The sequence below is a fragment of the Camelus ferus genome, chromosome 10 (assembly GCF_009834535.1).
Source record: "Camelus ferus isolate YT-003-E chromosome 10, BCGSAC_Cfer_1.0, whole genome shotgun sequence".
Classification (NCBI taxonomy): domain Eukaryota; kingdom Metazoa; phylum Chordata; class Mammalia; order Artiodactyla; family Camelidae; genus Camelus; species Camelus ferus.
In genome coordinates this window covers 22,595,998-22,615,703 of record NC_045705.1, presented here as the reverse complement: position 1 = coordinate 22,615,703, position 19,706 = coordinate 22,595,998, and the positions used below count along the sequence as shown (strand labels likewise).

At 46.0% G+C, this 19,706-nt stretch overlaps 1 protein-coding gene across 7 annotated transcripts in view; it reads right to left on the bottom strand.

Annotated features, from left to right (window-relative positions):
* LDLRAD3 (low density lipoprotein receptor class A domain containing 3) overlaps window positions 1-19,706 on the bottom strand; it is a 227,311-nt gene that overhangs the window by 99,971 nt on the left and 107,634 nt on the right. For 5 of the 7 annotated variants that reach the window (XM_032488465.1, XM_032488468.1, XM_032488466.1 and 2 more), the window contains one exon: window positions 8,255-8,389. In XM_032488465.1, the coding sequence (XP_032344356.1) occupies window positions 8,255-8,389 (135 nt within the window). The remainder of the gene's footprint in view (window positions 1-8,254; window positions 8,390-19,706) is intronic. The other 2 variants (XM_032488467.1, XM_032488469.1) reach the window with 1 other exon arrangement.

The following is a 19,706-nucleotide window of genomic DNA, read 5'->3' as shown; positions in this document are numbered from 1 at the left end:
CCTGATTTCTCATAGCACCTGGCAGTGTGCTCTGCAGAAGGTGACCTTTAATAAAAACTGACCTACCGATGCAAACAAGCAGCGCACACATCACGGACAGCATGAGATCTCAAGGAAGAGAGCTCATGGAAGGGGAATGTGTTACGTGTCATTCTGTGGCATTCCAGAACCATCAGTTAACCAGACTGAGAACCTATTAAGTTTCCAGAGAGAAACAAGGTGGGAGCCAGAAAGAGGTGTTGGAAGCATTTGGGGGATGTGGCAAGATTTTTGCAACATGAGGACACATTTTCACCTTTCACAGGCCACAGGTAGCCAAACTGGGACCAAAAAAAAAGAAAACATAATTACTGGACTGCATAACCCAAGGGAGAATCTTCAAGCCACAGTCAAGGGTAGGGGATTAGGAACAGCCAGCCTGTGGCCATTTAACCTCTCAAACTATTGTCATCCTGGAGAAGTCACAGTATCTATTATTCTGCAATCTCATTTACAATATCTCCAAGTCTCAATTCGATTTCCCCTGCCGGTGGGACAGCAAAGCTCTGTAAGACCCACGGAGAATCAGAAGTCCTACTGCCGGCAATGATAACCCACCCCTTTACCAGGATGGAGCATCTCATTTCTCCTGATTTTCCTCCTCTGGCTCCACCTTCCAAATGAAGCACTACGGGGGTGGGCTTCCACAAGCCCACCTCCACCTACCTGGCAGCTTCACGGCCCCCATGCACCCCCCCCCCCAACACACACATGCACACTTTGCTCCAGCCATTTAGAATCTCTGTCTCTGAATATGCCATTCCCTTTGGCTAGATGGCCAGCCTCGTGTTTGTTTTAGGGTCCATTTTTATTTGTCATTAACAACTGGGCAGAGATTTCATTTCTCTGAAGTCTTGCCATATTCACCTAGGAAAAACAGTCACTCCTCACTGTCCCAGTCCTGTCCCCGTGTCCCCCACAGCAGGCTGCTCCTTACTGTATGACAGCGCTGATTACACTTCGACGTGATCATCCATAGGGCGTTAGCTCTCCCTTGCAGATCATGAGCAACTTTGACCTGATCTAGATTTGCGTTTCTTCCAGAACCTGGGTTGGGGCGGGAGGGACAGTTGCAGGCACTTGTAAACGGTCTGTGTTTGAAGGAAAATGAAGGAATCAAGACAGTAAAAGGGTACTGGGTGGGGAGCTGAGGCCACAAGCCGCGCACGGACAGGAAAATGCTCCTGCATCACCGGGCAGCACAACATGACTTGTCCCAGGACTCAGAAAACTCTCAGAGTCGCAGGAAGCTCCACACTTGGTCCTCCTGTCCTGAAACTTGGTCCATCCGTCTCCGGAAGAGGCACATTCTGCCAGGTGTCCAGGCGGGATCTACCATATGCCAGGGAGATGGAGAGATCGATGGAGGCAGAAACCAGAGACAGGGATGTGCGCAGGGAATGGCGGAGGCTACAGAAACAGCTCTGAAGATGACCACATGGCTACAAGATCAGGAGGTAATTACTGTCCCGGGTAGAGAATCATTCTGACTTACTTCTAAATGAGGGCCATTTCCGAAATCCTCCAACTCCTACTGCAGTGGATAAAGAAAAGGAGGCTTTTGTGATGCAAACACTCAGTTACCGAGAAGAGAGCCCCACAGGCACAGAAAGGCACAATCAGCCTCTCCTGACCTCCTTCTGGTTCTGCCAACGAAGTGAGCATTTCCGCCTCTCCTGCCCAGCTGGGCTTTCAAACTCTCAAATTAAAAGTGGAAAAAAGGCTTTCGCCTTCTTCCTGTTAATCATACCTCCAGCAATTTATTCTACGTAAAGCCAAATGAACTATTTCGGGGTGACCATTCTTTCCCAGGGCCACTCTAACGATGCTCATGGCATCGCTTGGTGGCACGAGTTTTGTGGTAAATAATACTGACTGCCCATCAAATTCCAGGTCGTGACACTTGGGATTGGATCCCCTAATCCCTGACTGCTCTTTTGTTTTTTGGGTTTTTGTTTTAATATATTTTTATTGAAGTATAGTCAGTTTACAATGTTGTGTCAATTTCTGGTACACAGCACAATGCTTCAGTCATATAGGAACATACATACACTTATTTTCCTAATCTTTTTCACCATAAGTTACTTAAAGACATTGAATATAGTTCCCTGTGCTATATAGTATGAACTTGTTTATCTATTTTATTTATATTAGTTAGTACCTGCAAATCTCGAACTCCCAATTTATCCCTTCCCCAACTGGTAACCATAAGTTTGTTTTCTATGTCTGTGAGTCTATTTCTGTTTTGTAAATAAGTTCGTTTGTCTTTTTTTTTTTTTTTTAGATTCCACATATGAGTGATATCATATGGTATTTGTCTTTCTCTTTCTGGCTTACTTCACTTAGAATGACATTCTCCAGGTCCATCCATGTTGCTGCAAGTGGCATTATTGTTTTTATGGCTGAGTAGTATTCCATTGTGTAAATATAGCACAACTTCTTTATCCAGTCATCTGTCAATGGACACTTAGGTTGTTTCCATGCCTTGCCTATTGTAAATGGTGCTGCTGTGAACACTCGGGTACAGGTGTCTTTGTTGTTGTTGTTGTTTTTTCTTTTTCCAAATATATATAAAGCTCTTCTCTATTCAAAAACAAAGCTCAGGTCCTGGCACATGGGGACATCCTATTACCGCCCCAGACAGAAGTGCCGTAAGGACTGCCCTCTTAGTCTCTGTCTCTCTCTCTCGCCCTCTCTGTCTCTCCCTCTCTGGCACACACACACACACACACACACACACACACACACACACACTTCTACAGAAGAGGACAAAGCCATCACTGTTAGCTTCTGGTGAGGTGCCAAACCTCACAGCCAGCTTTCCAAATTCTCCTCCAGCATTATCACCAGGATACAGCCAGCAAGATAAAGAACCTGCAGCCCAATTGCCAAAATACTCAATTAACTATCCTGGCACTGGTGGCGTCTTCAGACGAGGTTGCCTTCTCAGCACTCCTCCTGAGGCGGGAAGGTGGGCAGGCATCATTAATCTTTCTTACTGAAAGGAAAACTTGAGCACAAAGAGAGGAAAATGTGCCAGCCTTCATATACCACCCTTCCCTCGCCCCTCAGCTCACAGGACCAAGGCTGGACCGACCACCTGGGCTTCTGGGTCCCGGTCTAGTGATACCAGGCGGCACCATCGCGGGGGATGGAGATCATTAGCTTGTATGTTGAAGGACTGAGTGCCCATCCGGGCTTCACGGCTCACTCACTGTGTGGACACGGCACAAAGATGCAACCACCTCTCTGTTCCTCGGGTCCTTCATCTAGAAAATGGGGGTCATTTTCTGTGAAAGGATCCTCCCCTCACAGGGATTTTGGGAGGACTGAGCAGGAAAATGTAAGTAAAATGCTTGGAAAGGTTCCTGACATTTAGCTAGTGCTTAACGTGATGGTGACTCTGATAAACACCCTGTTTGATCTCCTTCCAAAGGTTTGACCCCTCAGCATCCCCTGAGTCTGCATACGCTCTCTGTGACTAGGACAATCAGAACTGGGGCCCATGTCACAGGCAGTCATGGTACTAGTTCTCCATTATTGCATAACGAATTCCTCCAAAACCTACAGGCTTAAAAAAAACCAAACATTTATTATCTCACAGCTTCTGCAGGTCAGAAATCCAGGAGTGGTTCAGCTCTGGCTCATGCCTCTTCCAAGCACAATCGAGGTGTCTATGGGGGCCGCAGATAGCTCAAGGCTGGACTGAGGGGGAGATCACTTCCGAGCTCACTCGTGTGGCTACCGGCAGCCAGTTCCTCGCCACGTGGGCCTGTGCACAGGGCAGCTCACGACACGGCCGCCGGCTGCCATCCGAGTGGGCAGGAGAGAATAAGCAAGCAGATGCAGAGTTCTTTGTGATCTCACCTTGGAACTGACATCCCATCCCTTCTGCTGCTGTTTTCTTTGTTAAAAGCGAGCCACGGTTTGTACACAGAGGTTCCCAGCAGCATTGCTCACAATAGCCAAAACGTGGAAACAACTCAAGTGTCTACCAACCGACGAACAGGTAAACTACACGTGCCACGGATGTAAGATGGAGTATTATTCAACCTTAAAGAAAAAGGAAGGAAATTCTGACACAAGCTACGACATGGATGAGCCTTGAAGACATTATATAAGTGAGCTAAGCCAGTTCCCAAAACACAAATACCGTGTGATTCCACTTACGTGAGGCATATAGAATAGTCTAATTCATAGAAACAAAGTGGAACGGCTGCTGCCAGAGGTTGGGAGGAGGAGTGGGGATGGGGGATTGTTTAATGGGTGCAGAGCTTTAGTTTTGCAAGATGAAAACGTTCTGGAGATTGGTTGCACAACAAGGTGAATGCATTTAACACTATTGAATCATATACATAAAAATAGTGAAGATGGTGAAAATTTATGTTATGTATAGTTCGCCACAATTGGGGGAAAAAAAAACAAAAACGAGTCACAGAGTCTAGTTCACAGGCAAAGGAATGAGATTATACCAGGGCATGAACCCGAGGAGCTGGGGACTCTTGAAGGCTGCCTGCCACACTCAGTTAGCCAAAGCTGGAAAGAATCTATCTGTTCAATTAGGACTGAATCCAACATACTGAAAGCCACCTGAGTGCTGCCACCCAACATTGGCCGGGCAGCACCTGCCGCCCCTCAGATGCGCCCTCCCAGCAACAGAAAGCCACATGCAAAGCCTGCTCCAAATTCACTGCTCGTGGAATTATCTGGTAACAGGTCAGGCTTCCAATCAACAAAGCCCCAGTTAAAATTCGATGCCACCATAATGTTCTTTGGTCTCTAAGACACCCCATCTGGAATCGAAAGGTACGGTAACGGCTGAACTTCTGTGGTCCTGCTCCTGCCTCCAAGTCCAGGCGGAGTTTGTTGTTGCTTTTCAAGGCCAAGGGTAAGGAAGGGAACTGAATAGGGGACGAGGTGGGAGAGGCATCCATAAAGCCAGGGTCTCTCAGTGCAGACACCCCTTTTTCATACCCTCATCCAATGAGAAGAAAAGTATTTCAAGTACCCCATTTCCTGCCTTGCGGCCAGTTTTCTCCACCCCAACAAAAGAAACATTATAAAATATAATTTCCTTTTCCCACATCAGTTGAAAGCAAAGATGCATTTTTCAAGGGCTGGAAGGCCAGCAGAAGCAGATAGGATGTATTTTGACCAAATGAGCTCATGCACAGATGCTGCTCAGCACGGTATTCAGGGAGTGGTGGGGCTCAATAAATGTTCGCTATTATTAAGATGACAGTAGGTCAAATCCTATGTGGTATAAGGCGATATGCTGTCTAGTCAAGATGCCTCTGAAATTCCTCAGGAAGACACCATGGTCTCTCAAAAGACCAGTACAAGTCATGTCCTCCCCCAGCACTGGCACACCAGGGCTCCTTTAAGCACCAAAATTAGCCATCGGTCTGCATTTTAGAAGCTACAGGATAGAGAAAAGCATACTCTTCAATACTAGAATCACACTTGGAGCAAAAAGACGTTGACATCATTAAGAGAGGTACAGAACTGCAGACCGGCCAAGAAGACGGCGGTCCAGATTCCCATCTCAGGCTCACCGAGGGAATGACAGAATCATCTGCCCTGTTTAAACAATAATAATAACACCACTTATGATTATTTTAATAGATCATGGATACATGAACCCACATAACGTAAGCACGTAATACAGTATAATACTGCATAAGGTACAAATTAAACACAGCTTAATAACAATACCTTACAAGGAAATCTTTTCTAGTCTTCAGCACTTACTGAATCTACTAGGCTGCTAGGCACTGTGCCCCAAGGTAGGATCTAAGGGATTCAAGGGGGAAAAAAGACATGCTCCCTGTTCTTGGTCAGCTAATGGAGATGCCTTTCCACGTTGGGCATCCTTGCTCAGGGGCTGTAATACTGACAGTAACCGACAGCTGTTACCCACGCACTGATGGGACTAGTTTTCTGAGCGAATGTGCAAACAGAGCTTATTTCTAAAAGGAGGTCGTTTGCATATGGAAGGCACAAAGCTGAGATTCTAAGGAAGGTTGCTCCAAGTAAGACTGAGCTCCATGTAAGACTGTGCCAAGAGCTGGGCAACGTGTGTAGGTGTCCATCACCAACTCTTCCTACACCTCATGTTTGTAATATGAGAGCACGATACACACAGAGAAAAAGGAGCTGGGCTGAGAAATACTAACTTCAACCAGCCTGCAGAGGGACAGTTCTTCTTAAAGACAAGCAAAAATCTGCTTCAGCCGAACGTTGGGATAGGCATGCTGTGGGCAGGGGGGGTGCTATCAAAACCATCAGGACAGATTCCCTAATTTCCCGGTTTCAGACTTGAAAGTCCTTTTCCTGAACATCTCAGGGCACCATTAGTCTAGGATATGTAAACATATAAGATACTATATAAGAAATAATATTTACAGGAAATTTTTCTCCATCCCTCCCATCTAAGCTAATATTTACTTGACTTTGTGGCTGTTTTTCTCTTATCACTGCCAATGGCTTATGGCAGAGGAGGCGTCCTGCCATGTGCTTTGGTTTATAAGAAATCAACTTTATATCGAGGCTAGAAACCCCTTGCTTTTCAATCAGAAGTTTAGAGATCCCCAGGCAAATGGCCAAGATTAGAAACCTCTGTAAAGGGAGTGGGTGACAGTGATTTGCAGATTTTCACGTGCACTCAATTGACCTGGAGGGTTTGTTAAAACACAGATTTCTGGAGCCACCGTCAGGGTTGATTCAGTGGGTCTGGGTGCAGTCTGAGCTTCGCATTTCCAGAGAGTTCCCATGTGATGCTGCTGCTGCTGGTTTGGGGATTAAACTTCGAGAACCACTGGTGAGGACAAGGCACAAGGAGGGGACTTTCCAGGCAAGGACAATCAGAGGCTGACTCTACCCAAGACTCACCTCCCAGAGCTGCTCTCTGTACACATTTTGGCAAAGTTCATGTTGATACACATTTTGTCTTTTCTTGTCTGTGGACCTCAGGCCTATGGATTTGGGTTGATCATAATCTTTAATTGTGGCCCACTCTCACCAGCAGTCTACGCATGGCCCTTTGTTCATTCATTCGCTTTTAATAACATAATAAGCACCAAACAAAAGGACCTTGAAAGGAACCTGCATCTAACTTCATGGAAGATTATCCCATCAATCCTACCTCCCAACCTATGAATTAACCAAATAACCATCTTTCTCCTGCTTTTCTCTTTTACAGTATCATTCAATCTACAAATTGTGGTACAGTCGTACAGTGGAATACTGAATAACGGTCAAAGCAAATGAACTCTACCAACACTCAATAACGTGGGTGGATCACAGCAAAGAAATATTAAGTGAGAAAAGTAAATATTGCATATGGATGGTACCAGTTGACAACATTACAAATGCATACTTTTTAGGATGCCTTAACATTGACATGCATTTTAAAATCTTTGTATTTTTTTCTAATCACTGAATAAATACATATATATTTACTGGAAAAGAGTCAACAAGTAAAGAAATGTACCCAGTTTTAACCCCCGTGTCCTTCTGAGTTCCCTAAAAAGATCATCTTCCCCTCCCCCAAATGCATCCTTCAGCCCCCACCCCACAGCACCGAGGCTGAGAGCGCTGAGGGGAGGAGGCAATCCACACAAGAGGAAAGAGAGGTGCCAACAAACACCCAGGGGAAAACGCTAACTCTGCTCGTCATCAGAGAATCGCAAACGAAAGCATTTGGGGAGCTATCATTCCATGACTACTAACTTAGCAAAAATGGGAAGAAGAGAACAGCAGGGACTGGCTGGGCTCTTCCTGTACATCTGACACGCGCAGACGATGCCAGCAGCAGCGCAAAGTGAAAAGAAACAGTCTTCCAACAGCTATACGGCGAGGTGTAGTCACGCACAGAACAGATGTCCCACTCTGCGGAATTCATCCCTGAAGAAGTCATTCAATGGAAAGAAACAACCTAGGTGGCCCCCAACAATGCAACACTTTAGAAAATCGCTGGAGAGCACCATGACAGTGTAGAGTGCAGTTGGGCAAATGACAGTTTTGAAGAGAAAATGTGTATTTGATATTTAATGCATGAGAAATACAAAACACAGAATGGCAGGCGTGTGATGGTTAAAGCCACGTGTATGAGGGCTGCAAGGGAAGGGGCAGAAACCGACATGGCTGCTGTTCTCTCCCGTGTTACGGTGGCGTGGGTTGTTAGTTACTTTCTTAGAGCTTGGGGGGCTCCTACCTTGAGAACTTTCACAGCTTTCCTCGTCGCTGTTGTCCTGACAGTTGTTCTGCCCATCGCAGATGAAGCTCTTGTCAATGCAGAGGCCGTTCTTGCAGTGGTAGCGGGCGGTGGAGCAAAGCAGAGGGTTTGCTGCTGTGAAGGGAAAACAGAGCAGATCACCAGGGAGGTGAGCGAGTCCCCCTCGGAATCCCGCCAGAACCTTCTCCAGCCAGGGGTATGTCCTGCCTAGGAAGCAGTGATCTCATCTTCTAGGACGGGTGACTCCAAGCTCATCCTGGGAGACTGGCCAGGCAATGAATGACCTGGATCAGACAGGACTTACTCGGCCCCGTTCTAAAAGTTCCTTCTCCCAAGTCGCAATGCTGGTGCCCTGTAACCCTACCAACATGGCCAGAGGGCCATGCCTCACCCCTACTGGTCCACCTCCAGGCAGGCCAGCAGCCTCCGAGGGATCTTGGGCAAAACCTGAATCTCCCAGGAGACTCAAGAGTGGAATTGTTGGTACCGTAAGAGACACACACACAAAGAAGAATAAAACCAGAGCAGGAGGTGAGCTGGGGATCCACAAACCTCTGCCACTGAGGGAGTGGTGGCATGACCAAATCCACGAGCTACATTGGATTCTTCTGGTTCCCTAACTAGGGAACAGCCTCGTAGGTCCTCATGTACCTTTACGGCTCACCAAGGGGAGCTCAGTGGTTTACATCCCTATTTTGCAATCAAAGAAGCCCATTAACCTACTGGGTCAGCCTGAGCGGCTGCCTGTTCCAGGCACTTTCAGGAACCTTAAAAAAATGACAGAAATGGTCTCTTCCCTTAAGGAAGAAGGTGGCAACTGGCCAGCAAGAGGTCAACACAAAACTACTTAACGACACAGAAGCAGATCTCTACAGAAAATCACCATTTCTATGGTGCAATTTACCTTGCTTCCCAACTCCTTGCAGTGCAATTCAAGCAAGGTCCAGGGCTCTATTTTCAATAAATGAAGCAGCAAAGTAGAAATCACCGAAGTCCCAGTACCGTCACTGATCGGCTGTGTGATCTTGGGCTGCTTACTTCACCTCTCTGAGCTTTGGTTCCTTTATCTGTGTACAGAACTGGCTACATGATTTGTGGGGCCCAGGGCAAACTGAAAAGTGAGGTCAATTGTTCAGAAATTATTTAAAAATTCAAGGAGATAAGTGCTTGGCATAAAACCAAGTGCGGTGTGCTTCTAAGGTAAGCACAGATCCTGTGCTGGTCATGGGTCCATGAAGCTGGCCCTGCTGCTTACAGTGTTCATTTGAGCATCAAATGAGATGATATGAGAGAAAACGTACAGAGCAGAGTCTGACACAAAGCACAGGCTCAGGAAATGTTAGATGTGCTCCCCGAGTTATGTCTGCCTGGGTCCCTGAGAGTGTGGGCCTCCCTGAAAGGGTGATGTGGTGATACTGAAGAGGGGCTGCCACGGGATCTCGGGATATGAACTGAGCTGGCACCTGCATTACATGTGGTACAAAGAGCACCAGACCAGGAAGCCAGGCCCAGCCCTGAAGGTGCTATTGGATCAGGGACAGGTCAGCACCAGCGTCTCTGGGTGGGCCTCACCAGCAGGATGGCAGCTGTAATCTATCTTCCCTGCGTGCTTCACAGAGCCATTGTCAAGATGCACAGAGGTCACAGCTGCAGACGGCAAACTTCACGGGGCCCTTAACCTCGAAGGACTGCAGATTTAATTTTTTAACTATTCAACTCAGAAAGTTTGATTTGAAAGGTCAGAGGAGGGATGGGGAGGCCAGCCCTGTTAGTTTTGAAGATGATGGACTGGTGTAAAGGCCAGCAAAAGTAGTCTGGCCCCAAAATGGAAGTTTTAGTTATTTAAGTCGCTGTGGGCCAAAGAATGGTTCCACTTGGTCAGGCTGAAACCAAGGTCTGACTTCAGCCAAAACCAAAATGGGGAAACCCGAAACCACAAGTCACATCTGGTTTCTGTCCAAGAGAGCCCTCCCAACCTGTCAGCATCCCACCATGGTGTCCTCTGGCTTCCCTGGGGACCCTGTGGGTCATGTCTACACAGCCAAAGTGCCAGTGACAATCAGCTCACTCAACAGGACAGCCTCGGAAAGGCACTGGAATTGCTCTGAGTTGAGGCTGTTACAAATTTATGTGAACGTTCCCTCCGCCCAAACTGCCCCAGCAAGGAAGGCTTGCAGACACCGCTGGCATCTACTTCTGTTCAGCCTTGGACCCTTTTAACCTCAAAAACTTTCCCAGGGAAAAGAAGTCATAGTCATGTGTACATGTGTGCGTGTGCATACACACACACCATATATATGTGTATACATGTACGTATGTGTGCATCCACATCACACACATCTTCAAGATGAACTGACTATACCTTAACATGCAGCTCTGGAAGAATCCAGTCGGACTGAAAACCAGTTTCAGTGCACAGAATGAGTGCATATACTTGGTTTGAATGCATACAATGCAAAGAACTAGTACCAGATACAGAAGGAACTCTCACAACTCAAAAGGATGAAGACAAACAACTCAACAGGAAAGTGGGCAAAGGATACGGCCAGGCAATTCTATCAGAGCAACTGCAAACGGTCAATAACAACGTGAAAAAATGCTGACCGTCGCCAGTAATAAAGCAGCACTTTAAACACATCAGACTTGCACAATTTCAGGTCTTAAAATGCCAGGTTGCTGGCCAGGATGGGGAGGGAGAGGAAGTCTCACAGACCACCACTGGGAGTGCAAACTGGTAGATCTACCTTAGAGGCTAATTTAGTAATACCTGGTGACGTTAAGGTGCACATGCCCCACGGCCCAGTGATTTCACCTCCAGCTACACACTCCAGGGAGAATCCTGAACAAACAAAAACGTTTCCTGAAGCACTGTTCGGAAAATAAAAATATTAGAATTGACCCAAATGTTCACCCCCAGGAGGAGAGATATCACATGCTACATTGTTACATCAGAACTCGACAGCAGGGGAGGCTAACTTTTCTGTAGAGGGCCAGATAGTAAATATTCTAGGCTTTGCTCACCTTCAGGTCTTGATCTCTGTCTTAGCTACTCAACTTGGCCACTGCAGCGCAAAGCGGCCATAGAAAATGCATAAACGAAGGGCAGGGCTGTGTTCCAATAAAATTTGATGTACAGGCAGTAAATACGTTTAAAGTAAGTAACTTTAAAAACGGGTCATGGGCCAATTTGGCCCAGGGGCCATCGTTTGCCAACCTTTGCTGAACAGCAGTGAAAAATGAATGAACCAGAGCCAAGATGGATAAATCTCACAAATATAATAGTGGGGGGAAAGTTACAGAAGGTCTATGCAAGTTATAGAAGATACAGAAGCTATGAAAGAGTAAGTGTAGCGTCGTGCCACTTTGATGAAGTTACCTATGCAAAAGAATGCTACCTAGTATTGAAGGGGGCAACAGTACATACAGAAAACTTTGAAATTTGCATTGGAAGCAACAACCCTAAGTCCAGGACAGAAGGGAGAGGATAAGATCAGAGAGGGGCATACTGCAGACTTGTAAATGCTATTTGGTAATATTTTATTATTTTAAAAATCTGAAGCAAATAAGGCAATATGGTAGTAAGATTAAGTATAGTCAGTTGCAACGTGTCAATTTCCGGTGTTCAGCATAATGTCCCAGTATGCATATATATATATACACATATATTCGTTTTCATATTCTTTTTCATTAAAGGTTATTATACGATATTGAATATAGTTCCCTGTGCTATACAGAAGAAACGTGGGTTTTTTAAATCTATTATTTTACATATCGTGGTTAACCTCTGCAAATCTCAAAACTCCCAAATTTATCCCTTCCCACCCCCCTTTCCCCCAAGATCTTTTTCATGGAGATATAATTGACATAAACATTGTATTAGTTCCAGGTGTACAACAGAACAGTTTGATATGCGTATATATTGTGGAAATGATCACCGCAGTAAGTCTAGTTAACACCCGTTAACACACATGGTTACAAAATCTTTTTTGTGACGGGGACTTGGAGGATCTATTCTCTCAGCAACTTTCAAATACACAACACAGTATTATTTGCCATAGTTAGAATATTCTAATGTATTAGTAATAGTATAATATAGTATGATTAACTATGGTTCATACAGTTATAATGATACAAAAATAGTAATAGATAATATAATTTTTAAAACAGAGTGCTGGGAACGGAAGTGATCATTCAATTTTATTATTCCTTTTCAGTATGTTTGAAAGACTCCATTACAAGTGTTTAAGAGTCTAGTCGGGCAGAAATGTTTCAGTGATCACTCGTTTTCCTTCTCCTTTACTCATTTCCCACAAAATTCTCTCTGGCCTGCAAGCCCCTGTCTTCAGTGTCTTTCACGCTTAGGTGTCCAGTTGCCCAGAGGACACAGGTACACACGGGTAAACACCCACACCTGGAGTTCCTCCTGGTCAACAGTTCCTCATCAAACACCCTCTCCCCCTACCACCCAATGCAGGGCAGAGAAACAGAGGCAGAGGATGCTAGAGGAACGCTCTGGGGAGTAAGCCAGAAAAAGGCCTCCAAACCACCCATCAAAACACAGCCCGCTGTTCATGCCCTTCAAGTGCTAGAGGCACCCTCACAGGACCCTCAAGTCTTCCCCTCCCCCAGGCTGACTGATTCTCCATTTATGCAAATTCCAACAAGGTTTGTGTTCTGGTTCCCAAGGAACTGCTGCCCCCCCTGCAAACTGCCAGCAAGAAATAAAAACTGACAATCATGAGAGGAGATCAAAAAGCTATAAAAAGCCAACTTAAGAATCCCCAAAGCAGAGCAGCCTAAGACAGTTTCAAGAGAAACCAGAAAGTTCTAAAAGGGGCCAAGGCAACCCTGCATTATAGCCCAGTCTAAAAACTAACGTTCCTAAGAACAGCCCTGCAATGTCACCAACAGAGACAGACGTAGACACTGATGAAGCCAAGAGGCAACCCAATCCGGGGATCCCCGTCAACCACGGACACATGTTCCGTTATCAGGCAGACCCGCTTACCCAGAGTAGAATCTCCCTCAAGGCCCCAGACAGCTGAAGTCTCACTACATTTCTTCCATTTACCAGGCTTAGCCAAATTTCAGAACCAGAGTCCATGGGGCTACGGTGAACCCGCCGAATGGGCTTTGGGGGCCAGGGGGCGGGTCTCAGCGGTTCCTGTGGTCCCCTGGACCCTCACCCAGGACCCTGAAACGTAGCTGCTCAATAGACAGCCCATAAACTGACCAGGAAATGCCTCCTACTTTAGGACGTCATGACTCTGTATCTTCTAGCAATATTTAATGTGCACCACATGCATGTATTCTTTGTCCTTACTAAGGTTTCCCAGTCACTGAAGAAATGCATTATTTTACTCAATTAACTGGCAAGAGAAACATCGTATTTTACAACGTTTATTTCAATAGGGATGGAGAACAGTGTTTGCAGAGTTAACTTCAAAAGCTCAACTGCGACTCCAAAGTTCCTCAGCTCTTATTACCACAACAAACACAGGGGTTCAAAAATCTGCTTCCCTGCCCGCAATCCTCAGGAATGAGAACTTGTCTCTCCCACCAGAGGGAGGGTGGAGTGAGTTAAGGTTAAGCTCCGTGGCTAATTAAACTGGAGGCATTTATTTCAACCACATCTGAAGGAGAGGACCCAGGGCCCACTGCAGTCATCCAAAAGCAAACTGACCGGATTCAAGACAGGAAATGAAACAGTCTGTCTCCAGCAGGACGTAGGAACTGTCGCCTTTAATCCAGTTGAAGTCTGTGAAGTTGGCCCCCCTTCCACCTCAAAGGGTTCCTGACAGAACACATCAATGAGAACCTCCTCACCACAAGCCCCCATTTTCCATCTGCTCCCCATCCCACCACAGTTCCCACTCACTTCCTTGCTAAGCACCCCAACCTCGTGGCCTCCATGGGGATCTTGTCTTCCCAGCCCCCACTTCCCTGGGAACCAGGCAACTGGGGGAGACAGAGCTGCCCCGAGACTTCCTCTGTTCCAGGACAGAGGACACCTGGTCCCAAGCCTCTCTGCAAATAATCCGACCCACTAACAAGCACTGCTCCTTTTGTGGCCTGGAAAATGCTGGCGGGCCCAGCCTTCAAAGAAGAGCAGCTTCTCTGTGGCCAGCTGCAAGTTCTTGCCTTCCTTTCAGAGTCTGCTCAGCAGGACCTCTCCCAGCAGCCCTTGGCCCGTCGAGACAGAGCGTGACCCACATGCAGCGCATTCTGGAACCAGCACCTCTTCCCAGTCTGTAGGAGGGGAGGGGCTGCCGCTCTGGTCAAGCAGGAGGAGGCAAAGGTTCCCTCAGTCCCGTTTGCCTTCTCCCACCTCCAAGGACCCCAGAGCATCTGAATTTTCAGGACCCTGTCTAGAGGCAGTGGCAGTGGCCGACTCTGATTCATTGCTCATGGCAGTTCGGTTCCTCCTCCGTGTAAAGGCTTCCTGGGCATGGCCTCCTTCTGTCCCCTCCACCGCCTGCCTCCATCCAATTTCACCACTTCAACCACCACCCTTCTGAGGATGGCTCCCCAAATCCTCCCTCCACAATAACCTTCTTCCTCCTGATGCTTTGTGGGCACCTCTACCTGAATGCCCCTCACCTCAAACTTGGCATGTCTGAAACAGACATCCTCCCCTCTCTCCCCAGCCTCCCAGTCCCAAGGGATCCACTTCCATTAGAAGGACCACTGTGTCCCAGCTCCCCGGAATCCAGACCTGCCTGACCTCCCTCTCCTCACCCTGCACTCAGCTCAGGATCAGCTGCTCCTCACTGGGTATAAGATACAATCCCAGATGATTAGTTTTTCTCTTTTTTTCCCTTCCAGTTTTATTGAGATATGATTGACATACAGCACTGTGTAAGTTTCAGGTGTAGAGCGTAATGATTGGAATTACACACACTATGAAATGATGAGCACAAAATATAACCATGAAATGATGATAAGTTTAGTGAACATCCATCATCTCATATGGCTACAAAATTAAAGAACCTTGTGGTGAGATCTCTTAGGATTTACTCTCTCAACAACTTACATATATAACATCATCAGGGTTAATTATATTTATCATCTTGTACATTACATCCTTAGTGCTTATTAACCAGACTGTTAACTTTTCATGACCTACCCCAGCCCACCCTTTCAAGCACATTTTTCTGTAACGATTAGCGGTGAGAGTGTGAAGTCCACCTGGGTTCAAATTTCAGCTCTACCACTCACTGGCCACATGATGTTAGGAACATTCTTTAACTTCTTTCGGCCTCAATTTCCTCACCAGTAAATAAGAATAAAAATAGTGCCCGTATCTTAAGGATATTGTGAAAATCAAGTGAGATAATGCACCCAAATAATGGAGACTCACACGAGACCCACAGCAGGTGCTCAATATATGCTTATAGTAACGACTATTCCTGGGGATACACATTCGTATAGTGGTTAGGAGTTCAGACCCCGTATTTTCACTGTCCAGGTGTATGTGACAACTTTGCCACTTCCGATGCTGACCTTAGGCAAGTTATTCAACCCTTCTATGTCTCATTTCCTGACCTACAAAAGGGAGTCATAATATCATCAACTTAAAATGAGATCACACATGTAAAGCATATAGAGATGCACCATATTCACAGTAAGTGCTCGGTCACCGTCAGCTTATTATGCCCTGCACAGTCTGCACACCTCCCTGCCTCTGCCTGGGCCCTGAGCATACAATACTCCATGGGCCTGTATGGCCAGCTTTCAAATGGTACCCATCCTCTAGGTCCATGTCCTTCAACAACCCCCAGAAGGGAAGTCATCTCTCCCATCAGTGGTCCCCACGGTCCTCCCAACCGTCCACCCACATTGTGAGTATTTGGCTGTGACTCTTTCTCTGTCTCCGTTCCTGGAGTCACATCCCAGCTACACCAGGGGCCTGCATCTGACCTGTCTCCACGTCCCCTGCAGCATCTTGCGTGGTGTTGGGCACAGAAATTGTGGAGAGAATGAGAGTCGGTAGAAAGAAGGTAGGAGCTGGGGTGAATAAACAATGTGCAGCCTAAATGTGCCTTCGGGGGGAACATATGAAGCCACAGAGGAGGATCCAGACACCCCCGTGTGAAGACTAGATCCTGACTGCCTGTCTTCTTCTTTAACACTTTGTTTGATTAGTTGCCTGACCCATTCATTCCACAGACATTTACTGTTTCTTTTAAAAGAAGCATGCTGCTAGGCACTGGAGACAAAAGAAAACCCAGATTGTTTTCTTCAAGAGCTTACATTCTAGTGGGGAGACAGGCAGGTGAATGCACACTGCAGGTAAAGCACGAGAAGAGTGATTCACTCCACATGTACTTACCGCGTGCTAGGGCCTGAACCAGACAATACGCCTGGCGCTGGGGGCACAGCTGTGAATCACACAACAATACCATCTCGTGGCCACCACGGTGTAGTAGAGAAGGCAGAAAATAAAGGAAAAGTGGCGATAAATGCAGAGGAGAGTGAAGCAGAGGAAGGAGACTAGACTGGGGAGAAGAGGAGGCATTTTTATAGGGTGTTCAGGGCAGGCCTCTCTGATTAGGTGACATTCATCTGGAGAAGCTCCAAGCTGGTGTGTGAACACACAGGAGAATGGCCAGCCCAGCTCTGGCCTGGCCAGGAATGTCTCCCTAAGGAAGCAGGTCACACAGGAGCCTTTAAGGAGACCTTGCTGATGGAGTTTTGAAGCACAAGGTGGAAGGGTCCTCCCCTCCTCTGCTCACCCAGCCCCTCCCTCCGATGTACGGCCCAGCCCTTGAGGCTTCCACCCACGTATCAGCTGAGGAGTGAAGAGGAGACGCAGAATCAACTGGGCTGACATGAGAGTTAGATGAGGTCATGAGGGCGATGTTCTCACGATGGGATAAGTGCCCTTATGAGATGAGGAGGAGTGAGGGATTTCTGTGTGCACCCACCAAGGAAGGCCACGTGAGGATACGACCCGACAGAGGGCCCTCAGCGTGACCCTGGCCATGCTGGTACTCTGACCTTGCACCTCCAGAGCCGTGAGAAGTAAGTTTCTGTTGTGTACACCACCCAGTCTACGGTATCCTATTACAGCAGCCTGAACTAAGACAGGCTTAGAGGCTTAATCAGATTCAGGTTGGATGTTTGGGGGCAGAAATACCATAGAGTGGTGATGTGTGTTCCTGATGAGTCAGATCAGAGGGCAAATAATGTCTAGTGGTGTCTTTTCTTGTAATGCTAAAACTGACTTGTGAGAGGTTCCAATTCCAGGTCAGATGTAAGCAATCACACTGCACCCTGGCTCTCCCCCTGCACGCAGCTAAGGAAAACCTGGACAGAATACATGAAGCAGCTATTTTTAAATTCTGAGAAGTAAACTGGAGCAGGCCAGATGGGGAAGAAGACCAAAATATGAACTATTACTGGTGGTAAGTTTACCTTCTTTTCCCCCTCTCAGAGTCCCAGGAAAGGGGCAAACATCAGAGAGATCATAGAGAGACAGGGACTCGGGAAGGCAACTCCGTAAAGTTTGCTCTTTGACTCCTAGGCTGATCCCCAGGCTGCACATGTGTGGATCTGGACCTAATCAGCAAGACAAAGATGCTGAGAACCAGACTAACTGGGAGGTGCACACACAGGACAGATCAAACAGCACTGCAAAAATAGTCTGAAAACTGCTACAACCACTCCACAGAGGACTGTTACGAACTTGTGGCTTGGACTCAACAGGGTCATTTGTTCACTAAAACAAAAATATAAACCTTCTCTGGGGGATTTAAACAGAACCCAAAGTGCCAGACATAATCATGAAGATAACCAGAATATAATCCAAAATTCCTTGGCATAAGAAAAAACAGGAAAATCTCAGCTCTCGTGGGAAAAGATAATGAACAGACACCAACACCAAGATAAGGCAGATGTTGGAATTTTGTGACAAAGACTTCAAAGCAGCTATCATACAAATACTCTAACAAGCAATCACAAACACTCTCGAAACAAATGGAAAATAGAAAGTCTCAGAAAAAAAAAAAACCCTCCAAAACCCCCCCACAAGATATAAAGAAGAACCAAGAGGGGATTTTAGACCTGAGACATATAGTAACCGAAATAAAAAAGAACCATACTGTACGGGCTGAAGAGCACACTGGAAATGACAGAGGAAAAAGTAAACCTAACAAAAGATTAACAAATTATCCAATATGGGCAATAAAAAGAAAAAAATTAATTGAAAAATGAACAGAGCTTCAGAGACCTAAAATTGTTACCAGAAACCCATAAGAAAAAGAGAAAGAGGATTGTAAATCAACTCGACTTCAATAAAAAAGAGGGAGAGAGAAGACTGGCTGAAAATGTACTAAATATGGTAAAAGACAAAAACCTACAGATCAAAGAGAACCCTAAACAGGACAAACTCAAAGAAATTCCCATATCCATACACATTATCATCTAACTGCTGAAAACTAAAGACAAAAAAATAACCTTCAAAGCAGCCAGAGAAAAACGATGCACTCTCTAAGGGAAAACAATTAAAATAACTGCAAACTTTTTCACTGGCAACAAGAAAAGCCAGAAGGAAGTGGTACATTTTTAAAGTGTTTTAAAGAAAAGAACTGTCACCTCCAAATTCTACATGCAGTAAAAATATCCTTCAGGAATGAGGGTGAAATCAAGACATTCTCAGATGAAGGAAAACTAAGAGAATTTGTTGCCAGCAGACCTGCTTTAAAAGAGTCGCTAAAGGAAGTCCTACAGACAGGAGAATGATACCAGAAGGAAACTTGGAACATCCGGAATGAAGGAAGAGCTACCAAAATGGTAAATATCTGGGTAAATAGAATTGACTGTTCTTGTCCTCTGGAGTGCCTTAAAATATATTTGAAAAGTTAAAGCAAAATTTAAAACATTTTGGGGGTTGTTAACACGAGCAGATGTACTAAGACAGCTATCACATAAAGAGATCCACAGACCGATGAGGTTTCTAAAATCCGCTTGAAGTGGTGCCGTACTGATTGAAAGCTGTCTGTGAGAAGACTGACTGCTGGTTTCAGGAGCCTGATACACCCATTACAAAGCTTCCTATCAATTTTCCATCTAATGGATTTAGCCGCCATTGATGATCCAGTTCTCCACTACAGGTTACAAAACAGGCAGACTCTCACTCTCTCATTCTTCCGTTAGCTGGTATTCTTCAATAAAAAAGAACTTTCTCAAGTCAACTATTTAATTACGCAGAAGTACAATTCATTTATGAATGGGAGGGTAAGTGCCTGATTCTTTCTTGTTGTTAACCAGCTTTCAAAACAGTGAGTTAGCACCACTCTTTTCAAGCGGCAGATATGCCAGAGGAAAATGCTGGCTTAATCCCCACTGACCTAATTTAGAATGGCTGTAATTTACTCGTTTAGACAATTAAAGACCAATATCCAAGCATTTACATCGCACAGGGTCTGTA